The sequence below is a fragment of the Neomonachus schauinslandi genome, chromosome 5 (assembly GCF_002201575.2).
Source record: "Neomonachus schauinslandi chromosome 5, ASM220157v2, whole genome shotgun sequence".
Taxonomy (NCBI): domain Eukaryota; kingdom Metazoa; phylum Chordata; class Mammalia; order Carnivora; family Phocidae; genus Neomonachus; species Neomonachus schauinslandi.
The window spans coordinates 21,705,200-21,727,738 of NC_058407.1; the positions used below are offsets into that span (position 1 = coordinate 21,705,200).

Consider the following 22,539-nt stretch of genomic DNA (forward strand, 5'->3'; position numbering starts at 1 on the left):
CTTTTGGTTCCTGTCAGATTGTGTCCTTTTCCCTTGTGTATTAGTAAGCTATTGCTGTATAACAAACTATCCTGAAACTTAATGGCTTAACACAGTAATACTATTTAGCTCATAATTCTGTGGTTGGTGATTTAGTCTGAGCCTCACTGGGTAGTTCTGTCTTGGCTAAGTTCTCTCATGTGTCTGGGGTCAATTAGAAATCAGTTGAGTGGCTCTGCTGTAGAGATTGGCTGGATTTTGCCTGGGATAATGGGTGAGGTTGCCATGTGTCTTTCATGATCCAGCAGGCCACCTTGGGCTTGTTCACATGACAGTGGTATGGTTCTATGTGCATGCATGTGTGCACACAAGAGACAGAAGGAAGGAGGGAGGGAAGAGGGTTATACAAAGTCTCTTGAGGTCTAGGCTGGGAGCAAGCATCCTGTCTTTTCTGTAGTGTTTGATAAGCCAACATGTCACAAAGGCAGCCTAAATTCAAGGATTGGTAAAACAGATTTTACCTCTTAATTAGAAGAGGTTGTGAATTGTTAAAGGGGTGCAAATACCCAGAGGGAACAAATGCAGCCAGCTTTGCAATATTCCAAATGCTGCTAGTGCTCAAAACTGTGGGGTTACTTTTCCTAGGAATTGTTTAGAGGTTGAATTTTGTTTCTTCTTTGTTTTCCACCGAAATTTAAAAAATCTTAGGCCTTATAAAATAAAATAAAATAAAATAAAATAAAAATTTTAGGCCTTCTCATCCTACATTTCAGGCTGGTCCCCTGAAACAGACTTTTCATTGGAGCTTTGCCTGTCTTATTTAGCTATTTAGGTATTTATAAAATCTTTTCTTAATTTTTTATTTATTCTACTTTTGCAGCCTTAAAAATAAACACAAGAATTTTTTCTAGTCCTCATGTTAAAAAAACCCCAATTTTCCCCTCAATTAAAATGAGATAGATACATATTTACTATTTTAAGTGACTCACAAAGTTACTATCTTAAAGTGTGTTTAATGATAAGCTAGATGTTTATTGTCTGAATGTTGAATTTCTCTAATCTAGATTTACTGCTTTCATAAAACTTCTGGAATATTTTTTTTAAAGATTTTATTTATTCATTTGAGAGAGAGAGAGCGAGCGTGCACAAGCCGGTGGGGGAGGGGAGGGACAAGCAGACTTCCCACTGAGTAGGGAGCCCAAAGTGGGCTCAATCCCAGGACTCCAGGATCATGACCTGAACCAAAGGCAGACACTTAACCAACTGAGCCACCCAGGTGCCCCAGACACTTCTGGAATATTTCTAAACTTGATGGCACAGAGCACTTCATAACCAAGGACTTCACTATGACTGAGATCAATAACTCACTTCATGTCCATGGCCCAGATCTTTTTATATTTTTTACTAGATGACATGGCCAAAAGAGAAAGAGTCTGGCTTCAATTTTATGTATGTATATGGTACATCTTTTTTATATAAAATACTACTTACTATATTATTTATGTTTTTGGAGAATTAAAGATAAGTAAGATCTCTGCCCAGAATTTAGTGGAGGATACAAAAACTTGCAAGAATACCTCCTATATATGACATACTAAAATAAAGAGTAGGGCAAAATGCTGTGGAGAGATCAGTGAATAAAATATAGATTGTAAGAGGGAGGAATTGAAGAGACATAGAGTAATATTTGAAGAGGAGCTTGATGGCTTTAGGACTTTGAATTTAGGTATAACTTAGCTTGCAAATATGCATTATTTGGCTAAATAATAATTTTAAAATATTGAATTTGAATGCTTTTAGATGGGGTATATACCTTCCAAGGTCCCAACCTCTCTCTACCTCTTTCTACCATCTTCTGTCATTGCCAGATTCATTCGTTTAGGTTTTCTACTTTGCCCCAATAGCATTTGGGTTTGTTACTCATATATCAGATGAAAGGAGCAAAGTATGTTTAGACCACTGTGAACACTTAATCAGAAGCATCAGGACTGGTACCTGAGCAGGGTGGGCAATGTTTTGTTATTTGTACTCACTTTATGATTTCATCTTGAAGGTTTTCAAGAAGTAGAACTGACAACATATTCTAAAATATATCTCAATGAATTGAATCTTCTGGTATTTAGTTAGCCTTAGTTGATGTTTTGCTTTTGTTGTTATGCTTTATTTATAGAAAACATGCATTTTTTTTGTTTGTTTCATTGCCTTTTTTGGGTCAGTGTTTAATTTTATTATGGAATTCAAATGAACTGTCACCAAGTTTGCCCATCACATTCACTGCAAAGTTGTTGGGGTTTTTTTTGTTTGTTTGTTTGTTTGTTCTGAGAGGGGGAGAGTGGGAGGGGAGGGGCAGAGGCAGGAGGAGAGAGAGAATCTCAAGCAGGTTCCAAGTGGAGCCTGATGCAGGGCTTGATCTCACTACCCTGAGATCACGACCTGAGCCGAAATCAAGAGTCAGACACTTAACCAACTGAGCCACCCAGGTGCCCCTGCTGCAAATTTTTTTTTCTTTAATTTTTTTATTGTTATGTTAATCACCATACATTACATCATTAGTTTTTGATGTAGTGTTCCATGATTCATTGTTTGTGCATAACACCCAGTGCTCCATGCAGAACATGCCCTCTTTAATACCCATCACCAGGCTAACCCATCCTCCCACTCCCCTCCCCTCTAGAACCCTCAGTTTGTTTTTCAGAGTCCATCGTCTCTCATGGTTCACCTCCCCCTCCGATTTCCCACCCTTCATTCTTCCCCTCCTGCTATCTTCTTCTGTTTTTTTTTCCTTAACATATAATGTATTATTTGTTTCAGAGGTACAGATGTGTGATTCAACAGTCTTGCACAATTCACAGTGCTCACCATAGCACATACCCTCCCCAGTGTCTATCACCCAGCCACCCCATCCCTCCCACCCCCCACCACTCCAGCAACCCTCAGTTTGTTTCCTGAGATTAAGAATTCCTCATATCAGTGAGGTCATATGATACATGTCTTTCTCTGATTGACTTATTTCGCTCAGCATAACACCCTCCAGTTCCATCCATGTCGTTGCAAATGGCAAGATCTCTGCAAATTTTTTTAATATTAAATTTAAAGTAGAAATTTGTTGATATTCTTACTGGGTAAGAGGGAAGAATCAGGCAGTAACCTTAAATTGTTTCAGTGGCTTTAATATTCATTAAATTGTTGTAGTTAACCAGTTGGAAATTAGCAGTATTAAAAATAATCCCATTTGGTAAATTACAGCAGTACACATTTAGACTTTAATTACATTCAAATCATTATAAATAGTTCTTTAAAATTTAGAGATGACTTTAGAAGATTGTCTTTTTTTCTTGTAATTGCAAATGTTTTAAAATGTGTAATTTATGTTTTTTCTGTATAAGTTTTGGTTTTTGCTTCATTTCTCTTTGAGCAGTTTTGAATTATAACACATATTTGAACTAATGAGAAAAACAATTTAATTACCGCTTAGGTAAATTTCATATTATATTTATGTATAAACCCATTAGTCTTAAAGGATTTCTTAATAAAGAGAATCCATCATATTAAGATATTAAGAAAATGGGTTTTAATTGGCAAGATCCTTTTGAAATTAGCAGTTATTTCTGTGGATTTCAAACCTGATTTGGGTAAGTAGGTAGTGATGGTGTCTTTTTATGCTAGTGCTTTAGCTGTGTTTCTTGTAAGTTTCTCTTATTAAAATTTAAAAAGTTAAAAGTACTAGCAAAACATTAAGCCAATTGGATTTTATTTGAATATTAAAGGAAATGAAAGTAAAATTATAGAAAACTAATAATGAAGAGTACAGGTTCCCATGCTAGGAGCTGTTAAGATGTAAAGCTGAGTAAGGTACCATTTTTGATCTCTAAGTGCTTCTAGTGGCAGGAGAAATACGTGCTTAAATGGATAGATTACATTTTAATAATCCATTCACTCCTTCTTCCCTAGATGATTATTTAAAATTTCTTTTTCCCAAAACTTTAACATTTTCCTCCCTGTTATCACTCTGTGATCATGACTTTGCTTTACTTCACTGAGGAAACAGAAGCAGTCACATATTTGTACCAACACATTTGCCAGTGGATGTGTATTTGCTTTCCTTCCCGGTGCTTTAAATGAACTTTGGTTTATTCCTAAGGCTGACTCCTCCTCTACTTGTACACCTGATCCTCCCCTTAAAATACTATACATTTTCCCCTCTCAACTGCATCACTCCCATAAGGACACAAAGATGTTATAATATTTCCCATCTTTTAAAAAAACCTCTCTCGAACCCACATTTCCCTCTAGCTCTTGTTCCCTTTCTCTAATCCCCTTCATAACAACATATTGAGAAAGAGTTGTTTTTACTCATTATATCATATTTCTTTCCCTCATTCTCTCTTGAAACCACTCCAGCTCCCTCAGTCTATTAAAAGTCCTTGTTTTTCCCTTTGATGAAGGGGACTAATGGCTTCCATATTGTTAGAGCCAGTAGTGAATTTGATTTATCATCGGCATTGAGAAAGTAGATCTTCTTTGAAACACTTTTCTTTTGACATCTGAGTCACTGTTCTCTCTTGCTTCTCTGCTCCTTCTTGGTCTTACTTCAGGTAGGGTAGAGTCTAAGACCCTGAATGCCTTCCATTTAGCCTTGCAGCTAGATAAATCTCTCAGGCCTTACAAACCTCTTATCCATAGGAGCTGCTCAAGAATTAAACCTTTCTGTTTTCTGTTCTTTTTTGTTTTTGTTTTTGTTTTTTTTTTAAAGATTTTATTTATTTATTTGAGAGAGAGAATGAGAGAGAGAGCACATGAGAGGGGCGAGGGTCAGAGGGAGAAGCAGACTCCCTGCCGAGCAGGGAGCCCGATGCGGGACTCGATCCTGGGACTCCAGGATCATGACCTGAGCCGAAGGCAGTCGCTTAACCAACTGAGCCACCCAGGCGCCCTTCTGTTCTTTTTTGTAAAGTCGTACCTCCCTCTCCTGAGCCAGACTTTATTTCAGTAGATCTTTACATTGAGCTCTATGAACTGCTGTAATAGTTAGCTCTTGCCATTGCCACGGTACTGCTGTACAACAAACACAGAAATCCCAGTGGCATACAGTAGTAAGCAACAGCATTTTTTTCCTCATTGACAGGTTTGTAGCTCATATGGGGAAGCTCTACTTCATGCTGTAAGTTTGTCTCGTCTGCTCTGCTTTGTGTATCTATTCTTTTCTCCTGGGACTAGCTAGGGCATGGCCTAAGTAAGCCCAACCAACTAAGCACATTTTGGGCCTCTGCTTTGTATCATGTATCATGTATGTGCCATACAATGCCTAAAGGAACTTACAAAAAGCCAAGTCCCAAATCGGGGGTGGGAAATATACTCCATCCGCATAAGTGGAAGGAACTGCAGCCAAATGACAAAGAACATATGAAAGGCAGGCAGAATAGTGTAATCTGTCTCATCCACATTCCATGGTTAATTGTTCTCATCTTCCTTGCTTCCTAGTTGACTTCATCCAATCCTTTGACTTCAGATGACATCTTTGACAACAACAAAGTTTATTTACTCATCTTGAACCTTACCCTGAATTCTATATTCAGTACATAGTTGCCTACTGCACATATCTACTGGATGACTAGTGAGCATCCAAACATTTCCAGAACTGAACATTTAGCTTCCATAACCCCTTCTCCCCAGGTTTGCCCATCTTCCAATCTTTCCCATTTTAGCAAATGGCATTACCATCCTGCTGGTTGTTTAGTTGCCAAACTTCAGGGTTTCTTTCATATTTTACATTTAGCCCCTCAGCAAATCCTATTGGCTTTGTGCTCTAGAATTTCACTAATTTTCATCCCCTCCATTATTACCTTAAATTTACATTGGAACTTAGCTTAAATCCTGCACATCTCCTTCCTCCAGCCTGGTTTCCCTTCTTTTTCCTTTGCCTCTGTATTAGTCTGCTCAGGTGACCATAACAAAATCCCATAGACTGGGCAGCTTAAACAACAGACATTTATTTTCTCACAGTTCTGGAGGCTGGGAAGTCTAAGATCAAGATTCTGGCAGATTCTGTTCCTGGTGAGAGCTCTCTTCCTGGCTTGTAGATGGCTGTCTTCTTATTGTGTCCTCAAATGGCCTTCTGTGCACAAACAGAATGAGAGAGAGAGAACTCTTATAAGGACACCAATCCCATGACATAGGTTCCTACCCTTATGACCTCATTTAGCCTTAAATACTTCCATAAAGGCCCTATCTTCAAATACAGTCACACTGTGGGTTAGAGTTTCAACATATGAATTTTGGGGGACACATTCAGTCCATACGGATTCCTTTCAATCTGTTTTCAACAAAGTAGCCATTAAACTAAACCAGATCATATCACTTTTTTGCTCAAAAAACCTCCAGTGGTTTTCCATCTCACTTGGAGCAAAAGCCAGATTCCTCACAGTGGCTGACAGTTGTCTTATACCACCCAGTTCCACTGACTACTCTGCCATTTTTACTTAGCTTTAGCTATAGTGGCCTCTTTGCTCTTGCTGGAACATACTCGCTAAGCTCCTGCCTCAAGGCCTTTGCTTTACTAACCCACATGACTTCCCCCTGTGCTTTCTTCAGCTGTCTGCTCAGATGTTACCTTAGTAGGGAGGCCTTCCCTGACCTATCTCACTCCCCACCCCAGCAACTTCTTTTCCTTCCCTTGAACTGAAAACTCAGCTTCCCTATAAGGGTACCGTATTCCCACCAGCCATTTCAGGCCAGGCTACCAGGCACTATGCTACATGAATAGGAAAAATATGTTCTCTGTCCTTATGGAGTGGAGTGACTAGTAGGGAAAACAGGAAATAAAAACAAACAAAAATTACAAATTGTGATAGTGCCATAAAGGAAATACCCTGGTTGCTGTGATTTTTTTTTTTTTTAAAGATTTTATTTATTTATTTGAGAGAGAGAAAATGAGAGACAGAGAGCATGAGAGGGAGGAGGGTCAGAGGGAGAAGCAGACTCCCTGCCGAGCAGGGAGCCCAATGCGGGACTCGATCCTGGGACTCCAGGATCATGACCTGAGCCGAAGGCAGTTGCTTAACCAACTGAGCCACCCAGGCGCCCCAGCTGTGATTTTTGAATGAAGGGACGGGGAGGTCTCTTTTAGGATGTGCCACTTAAATGGCGCTAGCCTCAGAGAAGTGAGAGATATGGCCATGGAAACATATGGGTTTATAAGAAAGAGAATATATAGAGAGAAAAGAAGCTGAATAAAGAATACTCAGAATTGGGGTGCCTGGGTGGCTCAGTCGTTAAGCGTCTGCCTTCGGCTCAGGTCATGATCCCAGGGTCCTGGGATCGAGCCCCGCATCGGGCTCCCTGCTCAGCGGGGAGCCTGCTTCTCCCTCTCCCGCTCCCCCTGCTTGTGTTCCCTCTCTCGCTGTGTCTCTCTCTGTCAAATAAATAAATAAAATCTTTAAAAAAAAAAAAAAGAATACTCAGAATTTCTGGAAAAAGAGATCTATAAGAAAACAGTGGTAAGAAAGGTGCCAAGATAGTACAGTTACATGTAATCAATTAATTCATTTACCAGGTATTTATGGAGTTCCTGCTTTGTGCCAGGCATTGCCTACTATGTGCCAGAGAATATGGTAGTAACAAAATAGAATTTTTTCCCAGAGAAGGGAAGATGACTTTATAAAGTGTGGAGTAAAGAAAAGTAAGATATAAGATAGGAGCTTGAAGTCATATCAGGTTCACATGAAATTTCTTTGGTTGGCTGTTTTATCGCTGGATTGTGGAAGAGTTTGTATTTTTATGGAGGGTGCAAGGATCCAGTAAAGGGACTGAAATTGAAGATGCAAGAAAAAAAATGAAGATATTTCATGAAATTCAAGAAGAAGCCAGAAGTGATAAGAGCACGAGTAGAGGATTAGTTTTAAGGAGGAGAATGGATGCTTCCTCTGAGACAGAAGTGAAGGAAGAAAGGATAGTTAAAGACAGAGGCTGGACATCCCTAGTTGAATAGGAGGAGAGGTCTTTTGAAGAGGAGGAATGTTATTTCTGAATTATTTGAAGACTTATTTCTCTTATGCCATTTCCCCTCCAATCTGAACTTTCTTATAACCTTCAGCTGTTCTTCACAAGAAGTTTTCCTCAGTCTTTTGTCATTTGGAACCCTCTTTTCTGGGCACATTCCAATCTGTCAATGTTCCTGTAAAAGTTTATTACCTACAGTTGAACACAATACTCCAGCTATAGGCTAGCTAATGCAGGATACAAAAGGACATTTGCCTCCCAGCTTGTTTAGAAATCATGTATTTGTTTATAAAGGCTAGGATGTTCTTATCTTTTATCCTAAGAGATACCCATAGGGCTAATTGGTACGCCTGGGGTTGTTACTGCTGAGTTAAATGCTATTCTAATTGGCTTTCTTTTCTTTTCTTTTTTTTTTTTTTTTAAGATTTTATTTATTTATTTGACAGAGAGAGAGGCAGCGAGAGAGGGAACACAAACAAGGGGAGTGTGAGAGGGAGAAGCAGGCTTCCCGCTGAGCAGGGAGCCCGATGTGGGACTCGATCCCAGGACCCTGGGATCATGACCTGAGCCGAAGGCAGATGCTTAACGACTGAGCCACCCAGGCGCCCCCTAATTGGCTTTCTTTATCTCCACTGATGTTATCTTTATTCACTGGCTCTTATTTCTTATAATAGTTAGGGGTCATGATTCTCAAAGTTTTCATCTCCACTGGTACCTGTGCTCTATTTTCTCTACTGATGATCACCACAATCTTACTTTATATCTTGTCATCTTTGTTCTGTTTCCTCCTTTAATAAAGAATTGGTCTTCCTTTATCTGGTCACTCTCTTTTTCAAGTTCCGGAGGACTGTATTAGAGGTGTTAAATTCAGAAGGGGGAACCAGTGCAGGCAAGCTCTGATATTGCTACATCCCTTTTCTATCTGTTGTTTTGACAGTCTGGTGGAATACATAACCCAAGGAAACATTTTAAAACACCTTGAAATTCTGGATAAAGTATAACAATCTCTTTATATGCATGACTGAACTTCCACAGAAGCCACTGAAATACATAGGGCTAAAAACAAAAAAGGAAGTTAAAACCCAGGGCTTTAAAACAGGGTCTCCCTCTTTCCTCTCACTTGTCTTTTTTATTTTTTCCAGCTTTGATGCTACTGAGATTGGACTTTAATAGACATTTCCAATCAATAAGAGACTTTTTTTTTGCTTTCATCAGCAATTCAACGATTAACATTACTGTGTATATCATTTCATTTCTTCTCTCTCAGCTGGTTTCATTACAGCTTGTGTTCAGAGGTGTTTTTTCCTTAGCAGTGCTGAGATGTGAGTGCTTTGCATCTCCTTACTGGGTAAATTTTGAAGGTTACTGTATTATCAGCTGTGTAACTGTTTTGTCTGTCTTGGAAATGATTAATTAAAAAAATGGAGAAGTTTGATCCATGAGAAAAGCAGGACCAAAATCCTGGGGGTTGAGAGGATTTGAGTTCACCTATTTTAGTGTTACTTCTTTGTATACATTCAACTTGCTTGTTGAATATTTTGGACTAAATATTATTTCATGAGAATACAGTTTTTCAAGATTTGGCCAGTTATGGATTATGGATTTGGGGTAGAAAGCTGAGATGAACAGAAGGGTGCTAATTAAATGAGGATAGTACACACAGACTCAAGGTAGGGTGTAGTAAACTGGAGGATATTATGGAATTAACCTGTATTTTGATAAGGAAAAGTCCATAGATTTGACATATTTAAATTCTGTACTATTTATGATAATACTGTGATAGCAAGAAATGGGTCCTGATACCACTGTTTACCTTAAATTTATGAGAACAATCCATTCCATCCTCATGTTCTCTTACTAATAAGATAATTACATCCACCAGGCTAAAAATATGTTTATCATCTGCTAACCTTTTCTAGTTTTATTTAAGGGTTCAGTGTCCCTTATCTACTGTATAAAAATACTAGTTCTATTTAACATTACCTTTTTTTTTTGGAATAATGTAAAGGAGATTATCTATGTATATACACACACACTATACATATTTATATAATTATAGATATATATGATTTAAAACATAAATGTTTTACATATATAAAACTACATATGTATGTAATTTTAAAATATTAACATCATTGAGGTTTTTAAAAAATAAGTTTCTAATTATTTTTTTAGCGATAATGAGAGTATTTTTCATCATTTTATAGGTTAATAAAATACTTTTTGAGTCTTATTTGTTGTTTATCTTGTTTAGCCCTCCCAATGACCCTACCAAGTTTTTAATATTTTCTTTATTTATAAGGATATATGAGTTTTCAGAGATATGAAGTGATTTCCCCAAAGTTGTATAGCAACTGAAAGCCAAACTGCTACTGGGACCCAGGTCTTCTACATCTGTTTCCTCTAGAAGAATTGTTTATTTATGATGAAGATTATATAATTTCATTTCCTAGAATAGTCCATTTCATTGTCTGAAGTGCCCACTCTTTTGTATCAGAGTATCTAGGAAACCAAATTAGTACAAAAAAGTAAACATTATTGTTATATTTTTAAATAGTGTGTTTAGACTTAGCCTTCCCTTAATCATTCTCTTTATTTAACATTAGTTCTTGCACCTCAGGTCCCTTTCCCTAAATTAAATCTTATGGGAGTTCTTTCAGTAAGGATCTGTAGTAACCACTTATTTAGTCTGTCTGAAAATGTGCTTTTTTTAAAAATTTTTTATCATGTTAATCACCATACATTACAGCATTAGTTTTTGATGTAGTGTTCCATGATTCATTGTTTGTGTATAACACCCAGTGCTCCATGCAGAATGTGCCCTCTTTAATACCCATCACCAGGCTAACCCATCCTCCCACCCCCCTCCCCTCTAGAACCCTTAGTTTGTTTTTCAGAGTCTATCGTCTCTCATGGTTCATCTCCCCCTCTGACGTCCCCCCCCTTCATTCTTCCCCTCCTGCTATCTTCTTCTTCTTCTTCTTTTTTTTAAACATATATTGTATTATTTGTTTCAGAGGTACAGGTCTGTGATTCAGCAGTCTTGCACAATTCACAGTGCTCACCATAGCACATACCCTCCCCAGTGTCTATCCCTCCCACCCCATCCCTCCCACCCCCCACCACTCCAGCAACCCTCAGTTTGGTGTATATATATATATATATATATATATATATATATATACAATGGAATATTATGCAGCCATCAAAAGGAATGAGATCTTGCCATTTGCAACGACATGGATGGAACTGGAGGGTGTTATGCTGAGCGAAATAAGTCAGAGAAAGACATGTATCATATGACATCACTGATATGAGGAATTCTTAATGTCTAAAAATGTTTTTATTTTGCTTTCATTCTTAGAGGATAGTTTGCCTGGATATAGAATGCTAGATTGGTGTTATTTTCTTTTGACACATGAAGGTACTTTCTTCTGGCTTTATTGTTTTTGTTGAGAAGTCAGCTGTTGATCTAATAATTATTTTAAGATAATTAGTTTTTTCTCTTGGGATGTTTTTAAGATATTCTCTTTATCTTAGGTTTTCTGTAGTTTCACTGTAGTATGTTCACAATGTATTCTTCTCACTTACCTTGCTTGGTATTCCTAGAATTGAGTATTAGTATCTCATCAGTCCTGGAAAGTTTTTAGCCATTGAATTACTTATCCCCATCCTCTCCTAGAACTCTCATTAGACATATGTTGAGTCTTATCCTGTCCTGTCTTTCACATTTTCAATCTTTTGTTTCTTTAAATTGCATTATGTACTTAAAAAAAAAAATCCACCATCCAGTTCAATACTTGTTTTTCCAGCTCTGTCTTACCTGTTATTAAGCCTTTCCATTTAAAACATTATGTTTTCCATTTCTAGAAGTGCTGTCTAGTTCATTTTCAAATCTGGCCAATTTTGATTCTCCTCTTCTTTAGTTACATTTGATATCCTATTTTTGTTCTTTCATCTTATGATCATATGTATTTTATATTCTGTAGCTGATCATCATATGACGTGAAGTTTTAATAGGTTTTATTCTTTTTTTGTTTCTATGAATTCTTTCTCATGGCTTGTTTTCTTTCATGTTCAGTGATTTCTGATTTTAAATTTGTGTTTCTTAGAGCTTGATCTGTTGGAATTCTCAGAGGCCCAAGTTTAAAGTGTATTTTTTTCACAGGGATTTAGATTTGCTTCTGCTAAACATTTATATTTGCCTTGGTACCATACAAACCCAGGATCACTTTTTTCTACATTTTTGGCTCAGGATCGGAGGGTTGGGGGAGTACAGAAAGTGTGTAATTTTGGCCCCAAGTCCATGTGAGGGCAGAACTGTGGTTAGAAATTTTTAGGGGGATTGTTATTTTTGGTACTCTACTCCACTTAGAACTAAGATCGAGATAGACATTTTTAATTTCTCCCTCTCTGCAACACATTTAATTTTTTTATTTAATTAGTTTATTTTTTAGTTTTTATTGTTACTATTTTTTACTTGGGATGTTGTTCTTTGGGAGTTTTAGATTTTTTTTTTTTGAAGTAATCTCTACACCTATCATAGGGCTAGAACTCATGACCCTAAGATCAAGAGTTGCATGCTGTACCTACTGAGTCAGCCAGGTGCCCCTGGGAGTTTTAGATTTTTGCAGGTGTCCTTGATCTACCTTCTCAGCTTGCTTGGGTTTCTTTGTCTCTTTCCCTCCTCCCACTTTCTCCTTGAGTAGCTGGCTAAAGCCCAGGTATTAGTCTGCCAGGATTGGCAGATTCCCTGGAACAGTTTTCTGTTCCAGTACTAAAACCCTGGGTTCATCATAGTTTCTGTCCCCACTTCCCTCCCCCAGGCTCTGAGGAATTCTATTATTTTTCCTTTTCATCCCTGTATTTAAAACATTGTTTAGTTTTTCAGAATATTTAAGGTATGCTATCCCAGGAAGAGTTTTTCTAACATACAGTCCAAAATTTTTTAAGAATGGAAGGAAATCAAATTAGTAATCAGAAAGTTGGTTGAAAAACACAATGAGAGTAAAAAGAATTATATTATTTCAAGGGATATTTTTCAGAGAATAAAAGAAAAATAAAGTATTTGTGCCCCATATTGAGATTATTTTTTTAAGGAGCTGAATAAATTTCCACAGTTTATTTTCCCTTCTGCACACTGCTATATATTTATAAATTAATATTTTTATTTCCATTTTTTTTTTAAGATTTATCCATCTGTTCTAGTGAGGGGGGGGTAGTGGCAGAGGGAGAGAGAATCTCAAGCAGACTCTGCATGGAGTGTGGAGTCCAGTGCAGGGCTGGATTTCATAACCCTGAGATTACCACCTGAGCTGAAACTGAGAGTCCAGTGCTCAACCGACTGTGCCACCCAGGTGTCCCTTATTTCCACTTTTATTAATGTCTATACATATTATGACAGTCAAAATTTAAGTCAAATACATTTCAGTCATGCCTTCTTTGAAAATAAATTTAGATCACATTGATCCTCAGTCTCCTTAATAATGCATTTATAAGCCATTTTAGATTGGGTTAATTCTACAATAGAATTTTACTTGATTAACAAAGTTTTTACATTACATATTATTTTATGTTATTTTTACTTTGAATTTAGATTAGAATCCCACAGTAGAGTTCAGTTTTAGTACAAGGGGACAGAATTGCTGTAATGACACTATTCAATTTAACACACATATGCAAACATACTGAGGACCTAGACATTTATTAAATTCTTGAGAGAAAAAGAAGAAAGTGAAAGAAAACACCTAGTGTTTGTAGATCTCAGAAACCTGCTTCTTTGAAATTTTCCTTCATCCTTTTCAAGGCAGGAACCAATCTCTCCCTGCATTACTCACAAAATCTTCCTTTCCATGCAGTTTTTCCTCCCCATTTACCTTTTGCCCTCAAAACAATTCTTAAATGGCTACATTTTCAAGGTACTTTAGTAGGCATTAGGGATACAGTGATAAAAAAAAGAGATGTGGTCTACATTTACACTAAACTTATAGTTTGTTAAGAGAAATAGACAATCAGATGACATAATGTAGTGTAAGTGCTATGATGAGGAAAAAATAGATTGATGTGGAATATACAGGAAAAGCACTAGACCTGGGGGCTAGCAATATCTTATTAAATGAAATTATATTCAAGCTGAGATTTGACATATAGTTCAGTGGTTCTCAAAGTGTACTCCTAGACCCACAGTATCACCTGGGAATTTGTTAGAAATGGTAAGTCTTGGGCCTATCCCAGGCTGCAGAATCAGAAACTGAGAGTAGGGCCCAGAAATCGGGCTTGTCGACTTTTGACAAGCTCTCTAAGGAATTCCAATTCATGCTGAAGATTGAGAACTAGTGGGTGGGTGATAGTGAGTTAGAGGGCTCAGGTTGGATCCCACCAGGCAGAGGGACTTCTGAGATCTCTAGCAACTGAGACTAATGTGAAAAAGTTCAGTATGCCTGAAAGCATAGGGTATAAGATCTGGAGGAGAGTTGGGGTGGACATGAGAAAGTGTGGACGGGAGAGCAGGGAGAAGATCGTGTGGGTTTTGTAAACCATATTAAATTGTTTAGATTTCATTTATCATAAATATTACTTTGTACATCTATTTCCTCAAATAGAATGTGAATATCAAGGGTCAGCATCATATTTCTATGCCTCAGAACACCCCTCAACTATTGTTGGCATATAATTGGTGTCTAATAAATGCATGCAATGTATGAATTGGGTGAAGTCCATGGATACTCACAAAACCTCATGAGGCAGGCATTACTGCCTATTTTACGCTTGAGAACAACTGAACAACCGAGGCTAAGAGAAGGTGAGTGACTTATCAACATAACAAGGTCAAATGGCTATTCAGAAGCAGAGGTGTTTTACAAATCCAAGCATTTGGATTTTGTTCTTAGAATCTCTTCTTTATTCCATAGTAACTTTCTGTCAGGGAGTGCTGAGATTACAGAGAATATGTACGGATATATAAAATCACAGTTTTTTTTTAACTTGAAAGCATTCCTAATGCAACTGTGCTTCTTTCTCTTTTCTCTTTTTCTTTTTTCTTTTCTTCTTTTTTTTTTTTCCAGACAGAAAAGGGGAGTGCACTTCATGAAGCAGCTTTATTTGGAAAGGTGGATGTTGTGAGAGTTCTGTTAGAAACAGGTAACTATCCTGATTCTCCATGGAGCTTATTCTGCCAAATAAAATTTCTATTTCAGGAGTAGACAAAGGGAAATGGCACTTTTTTTTTTCCATAATCACCCTTTTTATCTTTCCTTCACATTGCAAATTTTATTCATATCATGTAGAATTGAGCCTCAGTGTTTAGATAAAATTGATATAAATATGCACCTTCCTTTACTCCATAGATGTGTCAGTAAAAAGCTCTTAGAAATTACAGTTGTATACATTTAAATCGCATTGAACTATATTAGAGACACTACCAGAAGGAAAAGGAATTCTCTGCCTTGTATAAGAGGGAGGAACTGATCCTTATGAAGTTATGACAATTGCTTGGTTTATGAAAGAACATAATATTTCCCTAGGTTATTATATTGGGAACTATGGTAAACAGAAATTAGAGTTCTGTATCCTTAAGGTAAATTCACCTTGTTACTTCATCAACTGAGTAGCTGTTGTTTGTAAGCAGCAGTGATTTAAAGGGAATGCTTTGAAGGAACAACAAAGTAGGCTTATTTGTCTTCATATGTATATTCTGAATGAAATGAAATAAAATTGAAACTGAGATTGGATTTTTTAGGATCAAAAAGTATGAGTACAAATTCATACTTGGAAACAATTGATGTGAATCTTTTATATTATGGACTACATTTAGTGTATTTATTTTCCGCTGTAAAAAAATGAAAAACATTGGCAGACTATTGCATATACAAAGTTAAAATTTCGTGTACATTTAATTTTGACATGTAACAGCAATATAATGTCTTAGAGGCACTAATTACATAAGTGCTGGTCACACATTTCTATACAAATTTAAGCAAATACTTAATTACCTTATTACAATGAACTAAGGTTTGAGGCCAGAATCTGAAAACTGGCTTTATTTGCAGGTAGATGTTTGGAAAGTTTATAAACTTTTTTGGGGCAGTGAAAGCTATTTGCTACATTGAAATAAGTTCTTTAGTACATTAAGTATTTTTAGAATTAAAATAATTCCAAAGATGTTTTCGTTTACAAACTTCAAGAAGTGTGCTCACCAGGTAGATGATTAAGTATTGTTTACATTGAATATAATCTTGCATAAGTAAATATGAGATATTTGACTTTGTAGCTGGACAAATAATATTTGGACAGTAGTTCAGAATAATCCTCCTTTTTCAACTTTTGTGAATACTCCAGTGTTTTAAGAGTGATACATTATTATTTAAATTTTTTTACCATATTTTACAGAATATATATATCACAGAACCATTATTATACTTTGGGAATTGATATTCTAAAACAATAATATTTTTCAGCTTGGTAGTGTATCATTTAACTAGCTATAACCCAAATTATAAAAAACAATCTTAATGATTGGGTCAGTGCCCTTGAAAAATTAATTCACTATCAAGAATGTTCCTAATATTTGGTAGCAGTAGACCCCCACCTTCTTTCTTACTAAAATCCTGTGTGTGTGTGTGTGTGTGGACTTAATTTTTTTAAAAATCATTTTCAGTGCTTGGTCTGTATATGTTTGATATTAGAGTGTTATATATTGACAGTATCTGACACTTCAGTGGTGTACATTTAATGGGTTTTTCTTTTTCTTTCAGGAATTGATGCCAACATAAAGGATAGCTTAGGTAGAACTGTCTTAGACATTCTGAAAGAACATCCATCTCAGAAATCTCTCCAGATTGCAACACTCTTACAAGGTAAACAATATTGAATGATGGATGAGTTTGTCTTAAAGTTAAGATTAAATTAAATCTACCATTGTTTTCTCTTGAGTTTTGAGTTAATGTTTACTTTGGGTGAACTTATTATTTACATTTTTTTTTTCTGGTACACTTAAACTGAATAGTAATTTTTAATATTTCATTTCTATTTTCAACTAATGAGTATTTTCACTTGATATTAAAAAATCTTTTAAATCTATATAGTAAATATGTAGTTATGAACTTGAAGGTAATAAGGCTATAAAGTGATGATGATCTTACATTTGAATAATTCTTAAAGGGTTTTCAGGGATTTTCTCTTATTTTGTTTGATTTCTATAACTTCATGAGGTAGGTAAATCTGATACCATTATTCTCCTTTTTGCACATGAGGGAAACTGAAGCTCTGAGAGGCTGACTTGCTCAAACTCATATATCCTATTTTAAATGGTAGACCTGGTACATAAATCTGGTTTAACAACAACAAAAAAATTGTACTTAGCTAGAAGAATACAGATTATTTCTTCCTTAATCCAATAGTACAAGATAATTCAGTCTTGCAAACCTTTGTTTTTTGGTAAAGGTCACTTAAGTACCTGTGTAATTAGGTGCAGGCATTTAGGTCTACTGAAGGTTTGGGAACCATTTAGGTACTAATTTTTCATTTGCAGGATTATATATTTCCCTGTTCGATCTAAAAATTTTAATGAAAATTTAGATTTAAATACTTTCCCTTGGGGCGCCTGGGTGGCTCAGTCATTAAGCGTCTGCCTTCGGCTCAGGTCATGGTCCCAGGGTCCTGGGATCGAGCCCCACATCGGGCTCCCTGCTCGGCGGGAAGCCTGCTTCTCCCTCTCCCACTCCCCCTGCTTGTGTTCCCTCTCTTGCTGTGTCTCTCTCTGTCAAATAAATAAATAAAATCTTAAAAAAAAAATAATAAAAATAAATAAATACTTTCCCTTTTTGCTTCATGATTAGGCCTGACATGTAGTATGTTCCCTTAAAAATCCAGACATTCATTCTCTCCTTTCCAGGTAGCTTCTACACTGGTCAGCAGTGATTATCCCCTGATTATTGCAGATGGGTGGCAAGTGTAATAGGGAAGGGAGGCGGGATGGTTTCCTTGGTTATTAGTTGGGAAGCTGAAGAACAGCGTTGTCCTGCAGGAGATAAATGAATTAAAACCAAGTCGGTCAGGTGATGCATAGATACAGGAGTCAACAAAAGCCAAAGAGGGGTAAAAAGAATAGATGAGCTACAAGAGGTCATTCATGCTCTTCTCTATTTTCAAAACTTCTCAGGGAACACGAAGTTCAGTCCCTTACAATTATCTTGTTAATAAGTTCATTGCAGTCAAGTGCATATAGAGCTAGATCAGAGAATACAAGAGTGGCTCTTCACATTCAAATTAAAATCAAGTTGAATGAAAGCTAAAAAGGAAAAGAGTGGTATACAACATTTTTGTCTTCTCCCTGTAGGCACTTTATATTTTATATTGAACTTTTATCTCTAACTGAACTTTAAAAAAACAGAGGCTTGTGAATAATATGTCTTTTGAGAAAAGCAAAATAAATGTCATCACTAAAAAGAGGGCATGACATGATTGCGTACATTTACTGTATTGATTTGACTGAGATGAAATTGTTACATAGGAGTTAACTATGTTCTCTCAAATGGTTAAGGTTCATTAGGTATGTCACCTTGTGATAGGGTATATGAGACATCTTTGAATTTTTTAGATTGTTGGCAGATTTTAGAATGTGAACGTGTTATCTGTATTCTTTGCATTCCTGGGTCATAAGTCAGTGGTACATTTTAAGTTTTATGAAAAGGTTATTTCACTAAAACCAATTTAGAGTAGATAAAATTACTATTTGTGTCCTGGAGGAAGAATTCACTTTACGTAATGACTCTATTTGGGTCAAAAATTTTAAGGATAGACTTCCATAGGTTGCTTTCTTTGCCTAGTAGAATTGCCCTTAGGTAGAAACTGGGTGGTATGAAGACACAGTTGGTTGGCATGAGAGCACAGACTTTCTTAGCTAGATTTTAAGAAAAAGATTCCTTCTGAATAAAGACATGTAAATAAAAGATCCCTCTGAGGGAGAGATCAATTGATATAATCCTTTAGGTGGAGACTACAAACTAGCCACTATAAGCTGAATACTTTTGGCAGACAGCAGATTTATTTTGTTTAGATTACATATTTTAGGCCTGCACTGTGTTTCCATAAACATTGAATTAGCTTTCAACATTTAAAAATCTTAGGATTTCAGCTAAAATTTCAGTTTTGGTTTCTCAAAAAATGCAGGCTTTTATTTTACTTTACTGTTGAACTTTAGATGGGGCACCTACTCTCTGGTTAATCATGCTCCACATGCTTTCTGTTTTCTCTATGATATTGAGGCTGAATATTCGTTGACATTTATCCCTGCATTCAGATGCCATTTTCCTTATGCTTAAGAGAAAAGTGAGATGTTTTCTTGTACCATGTCTATCTGGCTGTGCCACTTATTAGCTGTATGAATATGGTCAACTTAAAATCTTTCTCTTTGAGTTGTCATCTTTGAAACTGAGATTGTAATAGTGACTGTGTCATAGTTTTGTGAGGATCAAGTGAGTTAACTTATTTTATTTTTAAGATTTTATTTATTTATTTGACAGAGACACAGTGAGAGAGGAACACAAGCAGGGGGAGTGGAAGAGGGAGAAGCAGGCTTCCCGCCAAGCAGGGAGCCCGATGCGGGGCTCAATCCCAGGACGCTGGGATCATGACCTGAGCTGAAGGCAGGTGCTTAACGACTGAGCGACCCAGGCGCCCCAAGTTAACTTATTTTAAATACTTAGAACACCGCTGGGTGCATAGTAAGCCATATTTAAGTTTTAGCTGCTATTACTGTAACTATGTCTTCATCAAAATTGGAGAAATGAGAGATAGGCTGTGTGGAACATTACTTCAAGAAAGAGAATGAACATTATTTCTCTGTGGAAATAAAGTTTAATATGCAATTATGCTTATATTACAAGAGTAAACACCATTATAACATAAATTTCACTCATTTATGTTACCTGACTGGTTGTTGAATTTGATATCCCTGTTTAGGTATCAAGTCTATTCAAAGCATCTTTCAGAGGGTTTTAAATCCTCAGGTAAAATATATTTAAGGAAGTTAAGGATGTTATTTTGTCTTTAACAGGTGAATTTATTTTTAAGGAAAGAATGTGACCAGTTTAGTTTTCACAAAAAGGGTTTATGAGTCTCTTCTTAAGTATTTTTTATGTTTTAATTAAAAAGATTTAAATTAATAGTTCATCATGAAATTATTTCAGTTTGTTTGGTTTTTTGAAGTTCTTTTAAAAACTTAGGATATATTTAGGATTTGAGGAAATAAATGAAAAACTGATCACCAGAAATAAAACATAAAATTTAGTTATTGATTTTAAAGTAAATGAATTTGACTATGTAATTTCAAAAACTTGTATACACAGAATATTTGGAAGGTGTGGGAAGATCAGCAGTCCCTGAAGAGCATGTACAAGAAGATACAACACAAGAAATACATATTTCATCTCCTGTTGAGTCTCCTTCCCAAAAGACTAAGAGTGAGTAGTTAATTATAAAGACCTTGAAATAGTACTAGACATTTATGTACAAATTTGTCCTATATGTACAAAAAGGCTAACACTTGTAAAAATTTCAGGTCTAATAAGTTGTATCTTATACTGTATATTTTATCCATTTATTCAGCCAGCATTTTTCTTTTAAGAGAGGGAGACGGTGGGGGCAGGAAGAGAGAATCTTAAGCAGGCTCCACACCCAGCGAAGAGCCAACACGGGAGTTTGACAGTCATCACAGGGCTCAGTCTCACAACCCTAAAGCCATGACCTGAGCCGAAATGAAGATTCGGACTCTTGACTGACTGAGCCACCTAGGCGCCCATTCAGTCAGCATTTATTGAGCTCTTCTATTTGCCAGACCCTTCTCTTGGCCCTACCATTGTAGTGAGCAAAATTAGCAATCCCTGCTGTCATGAAGTTTACATGGAGTGGATATTTTACAGTAGATTTTTTTTTCCCTAAAATTAATTAATTTACTTATTTGAGAGTATGAGAGCATGTGTGAGTGGAGGGAGGGGCAGAGGGAGAGAGAATCTCAAGCAGACTCCCCACAGAGTGCAGAGCCCAACATGGGGACTTAATGCTCATCACAGGACTCCATGCCAGGACGCTGAGAACATGACCTGAGCTGAAATCAAGAGTCAGGCAACTGAGACATCCAGGTGCCCCTTTCTAAAACGTATTTTTAATGCAGAATAAAAATATTGATATCTGGATTATAACTGCTGGAGTTTTATTTTTTCCCCAGAAGAAATTACAGGTATAAGGTACCTTTCTGAAAATGATTAGAAAAATGCATATTTGCATGCAGCCTACAAAATACTCATATTTTGACAGATGATGCATATTATTTATCTGTTCTTCAGTGTTCTTCCTTTATGTCACATAGCACAATTCTAATTTATTACGTATGTAATTATTTATCAAAATACATTCTACTATTTCTTTTTATTGAACCTAGGAAGTAGGCTTCCAGTACCATTTAAAATTTGTTAATGAGTTGTTGAATGAATTCTGTCCGTGAACTATAATGCCGGTGAAAGATTGTTGAAGATTAAATGTTACAATGGATGAAGGCTTAGGAATTGTAATTCCAGATGCTTTTATGTACTACCTATCTATAAACCTTCAATACTTATTTCTATTTTGAATAAGAGTAATAATAGGCAAAATTGGGATTTCTCCTTGTCTTTTAATATTCTTGAACTTATTATAGTTTAGTACCTTGCTTTCAACAGAATATTTTCTGACTTACTAAATCTTGTTTGTCATAGTATGACTTCTATTACCATACTAGTCATATTTTTATTAGTTAATAGGAAGTTTTAGCAATAGCCTTTCTTGAAACTTTGAAAAAAATTACTGTCTTACTCTCTTACAGGTGAAACTGTGACTGGAGAATTATCAAAACTCTTGGATGAAATAAAACTCTGTCAAGAAAAGGATTATTCTTTTGAAGATTTGTGCCACACAATATCAGACCACTACTTAGATAATTTGAGCAAGATTGCAGAGGAAGAACTTGGGAAAAATGGAAGCCAGAGTGTAGTAAGTAAGGGGGGAAGGAAGACAGTGCGTCTGTCTTTGCCAACTCAATGTGTATCTGAGAGGCATGGGATTTGTGCATTATCCTATCTTCAGATTCTTCCAGTGTCAAATGTCAGATTCCCTATTGCTCTTTTTCTGATGTTCATTGGTGTTTTACTCTCACTGCATGTGTAGGGGAAGGAATGCTTTGATAAATCACTTATAGTTTGTGATGATCTTGCTACTCTTGATTCGCCTAAGAAATCATAATTTCTTTGATTATGTTCTTTTAGTTTTACTGGGCATGATGATACTGGTTTCCAAAGAAAGAAAAAAAAAATCTTCCTTTTGTCTTTGTTTCCCCTTTTTCTCTATGGACTGAGTCTACCCCATCTTAAAGAAAGATGGAGCTGGGCTATGTGTGTATGTTCCCCAGTCACTTTGTATGTTATGGTAGGGGAGAGACATTGTAGAAAGTTTGACCTCCATATTTTTATAATCTTATGCATATCCCTCAGGCAACGTACAAGCTCAGAATCTAAATCATGAGTTAGAGAT

General features: G+C 36.3%; 1 protein-coding gene across 5 annotated transcripts in view; it reads left to right on the forward strand.

Moving 5' to 3' along the window:
- The window catches only part of ANKS1B (ankyrin repeat and sterile alpha motif domain containing 1B), a 1,116,839-nt gene that overhangs the window by 155,677 nt on the left and 938,623 nt on the right, over positions 1-22,539 (forward strand). For all 5 annotated transcript variants that reach the window (XM_021687341.2, XM_021687343.2, XM_021687344.2 and 2 more), the window contains exons 5-8: positions 15,042-15,117; positions 16,731-16,832; positions 20,325-20,438; positions 21,836-22,002. In XM_021687341.2, coding sequence (XP_021543016.1) covers positions 15,042-15,117; positions 16,731-16,832; positions 20,325-20,438; positions 21,836-22,002 — 459 coding nt within the window. The remainder of the gene's footprint in view (positions 1-15,041; positions 15,118-16,730; positions 16,833-20,324; positions 20,439-21,835; positions 22,003-22,539) is intronic.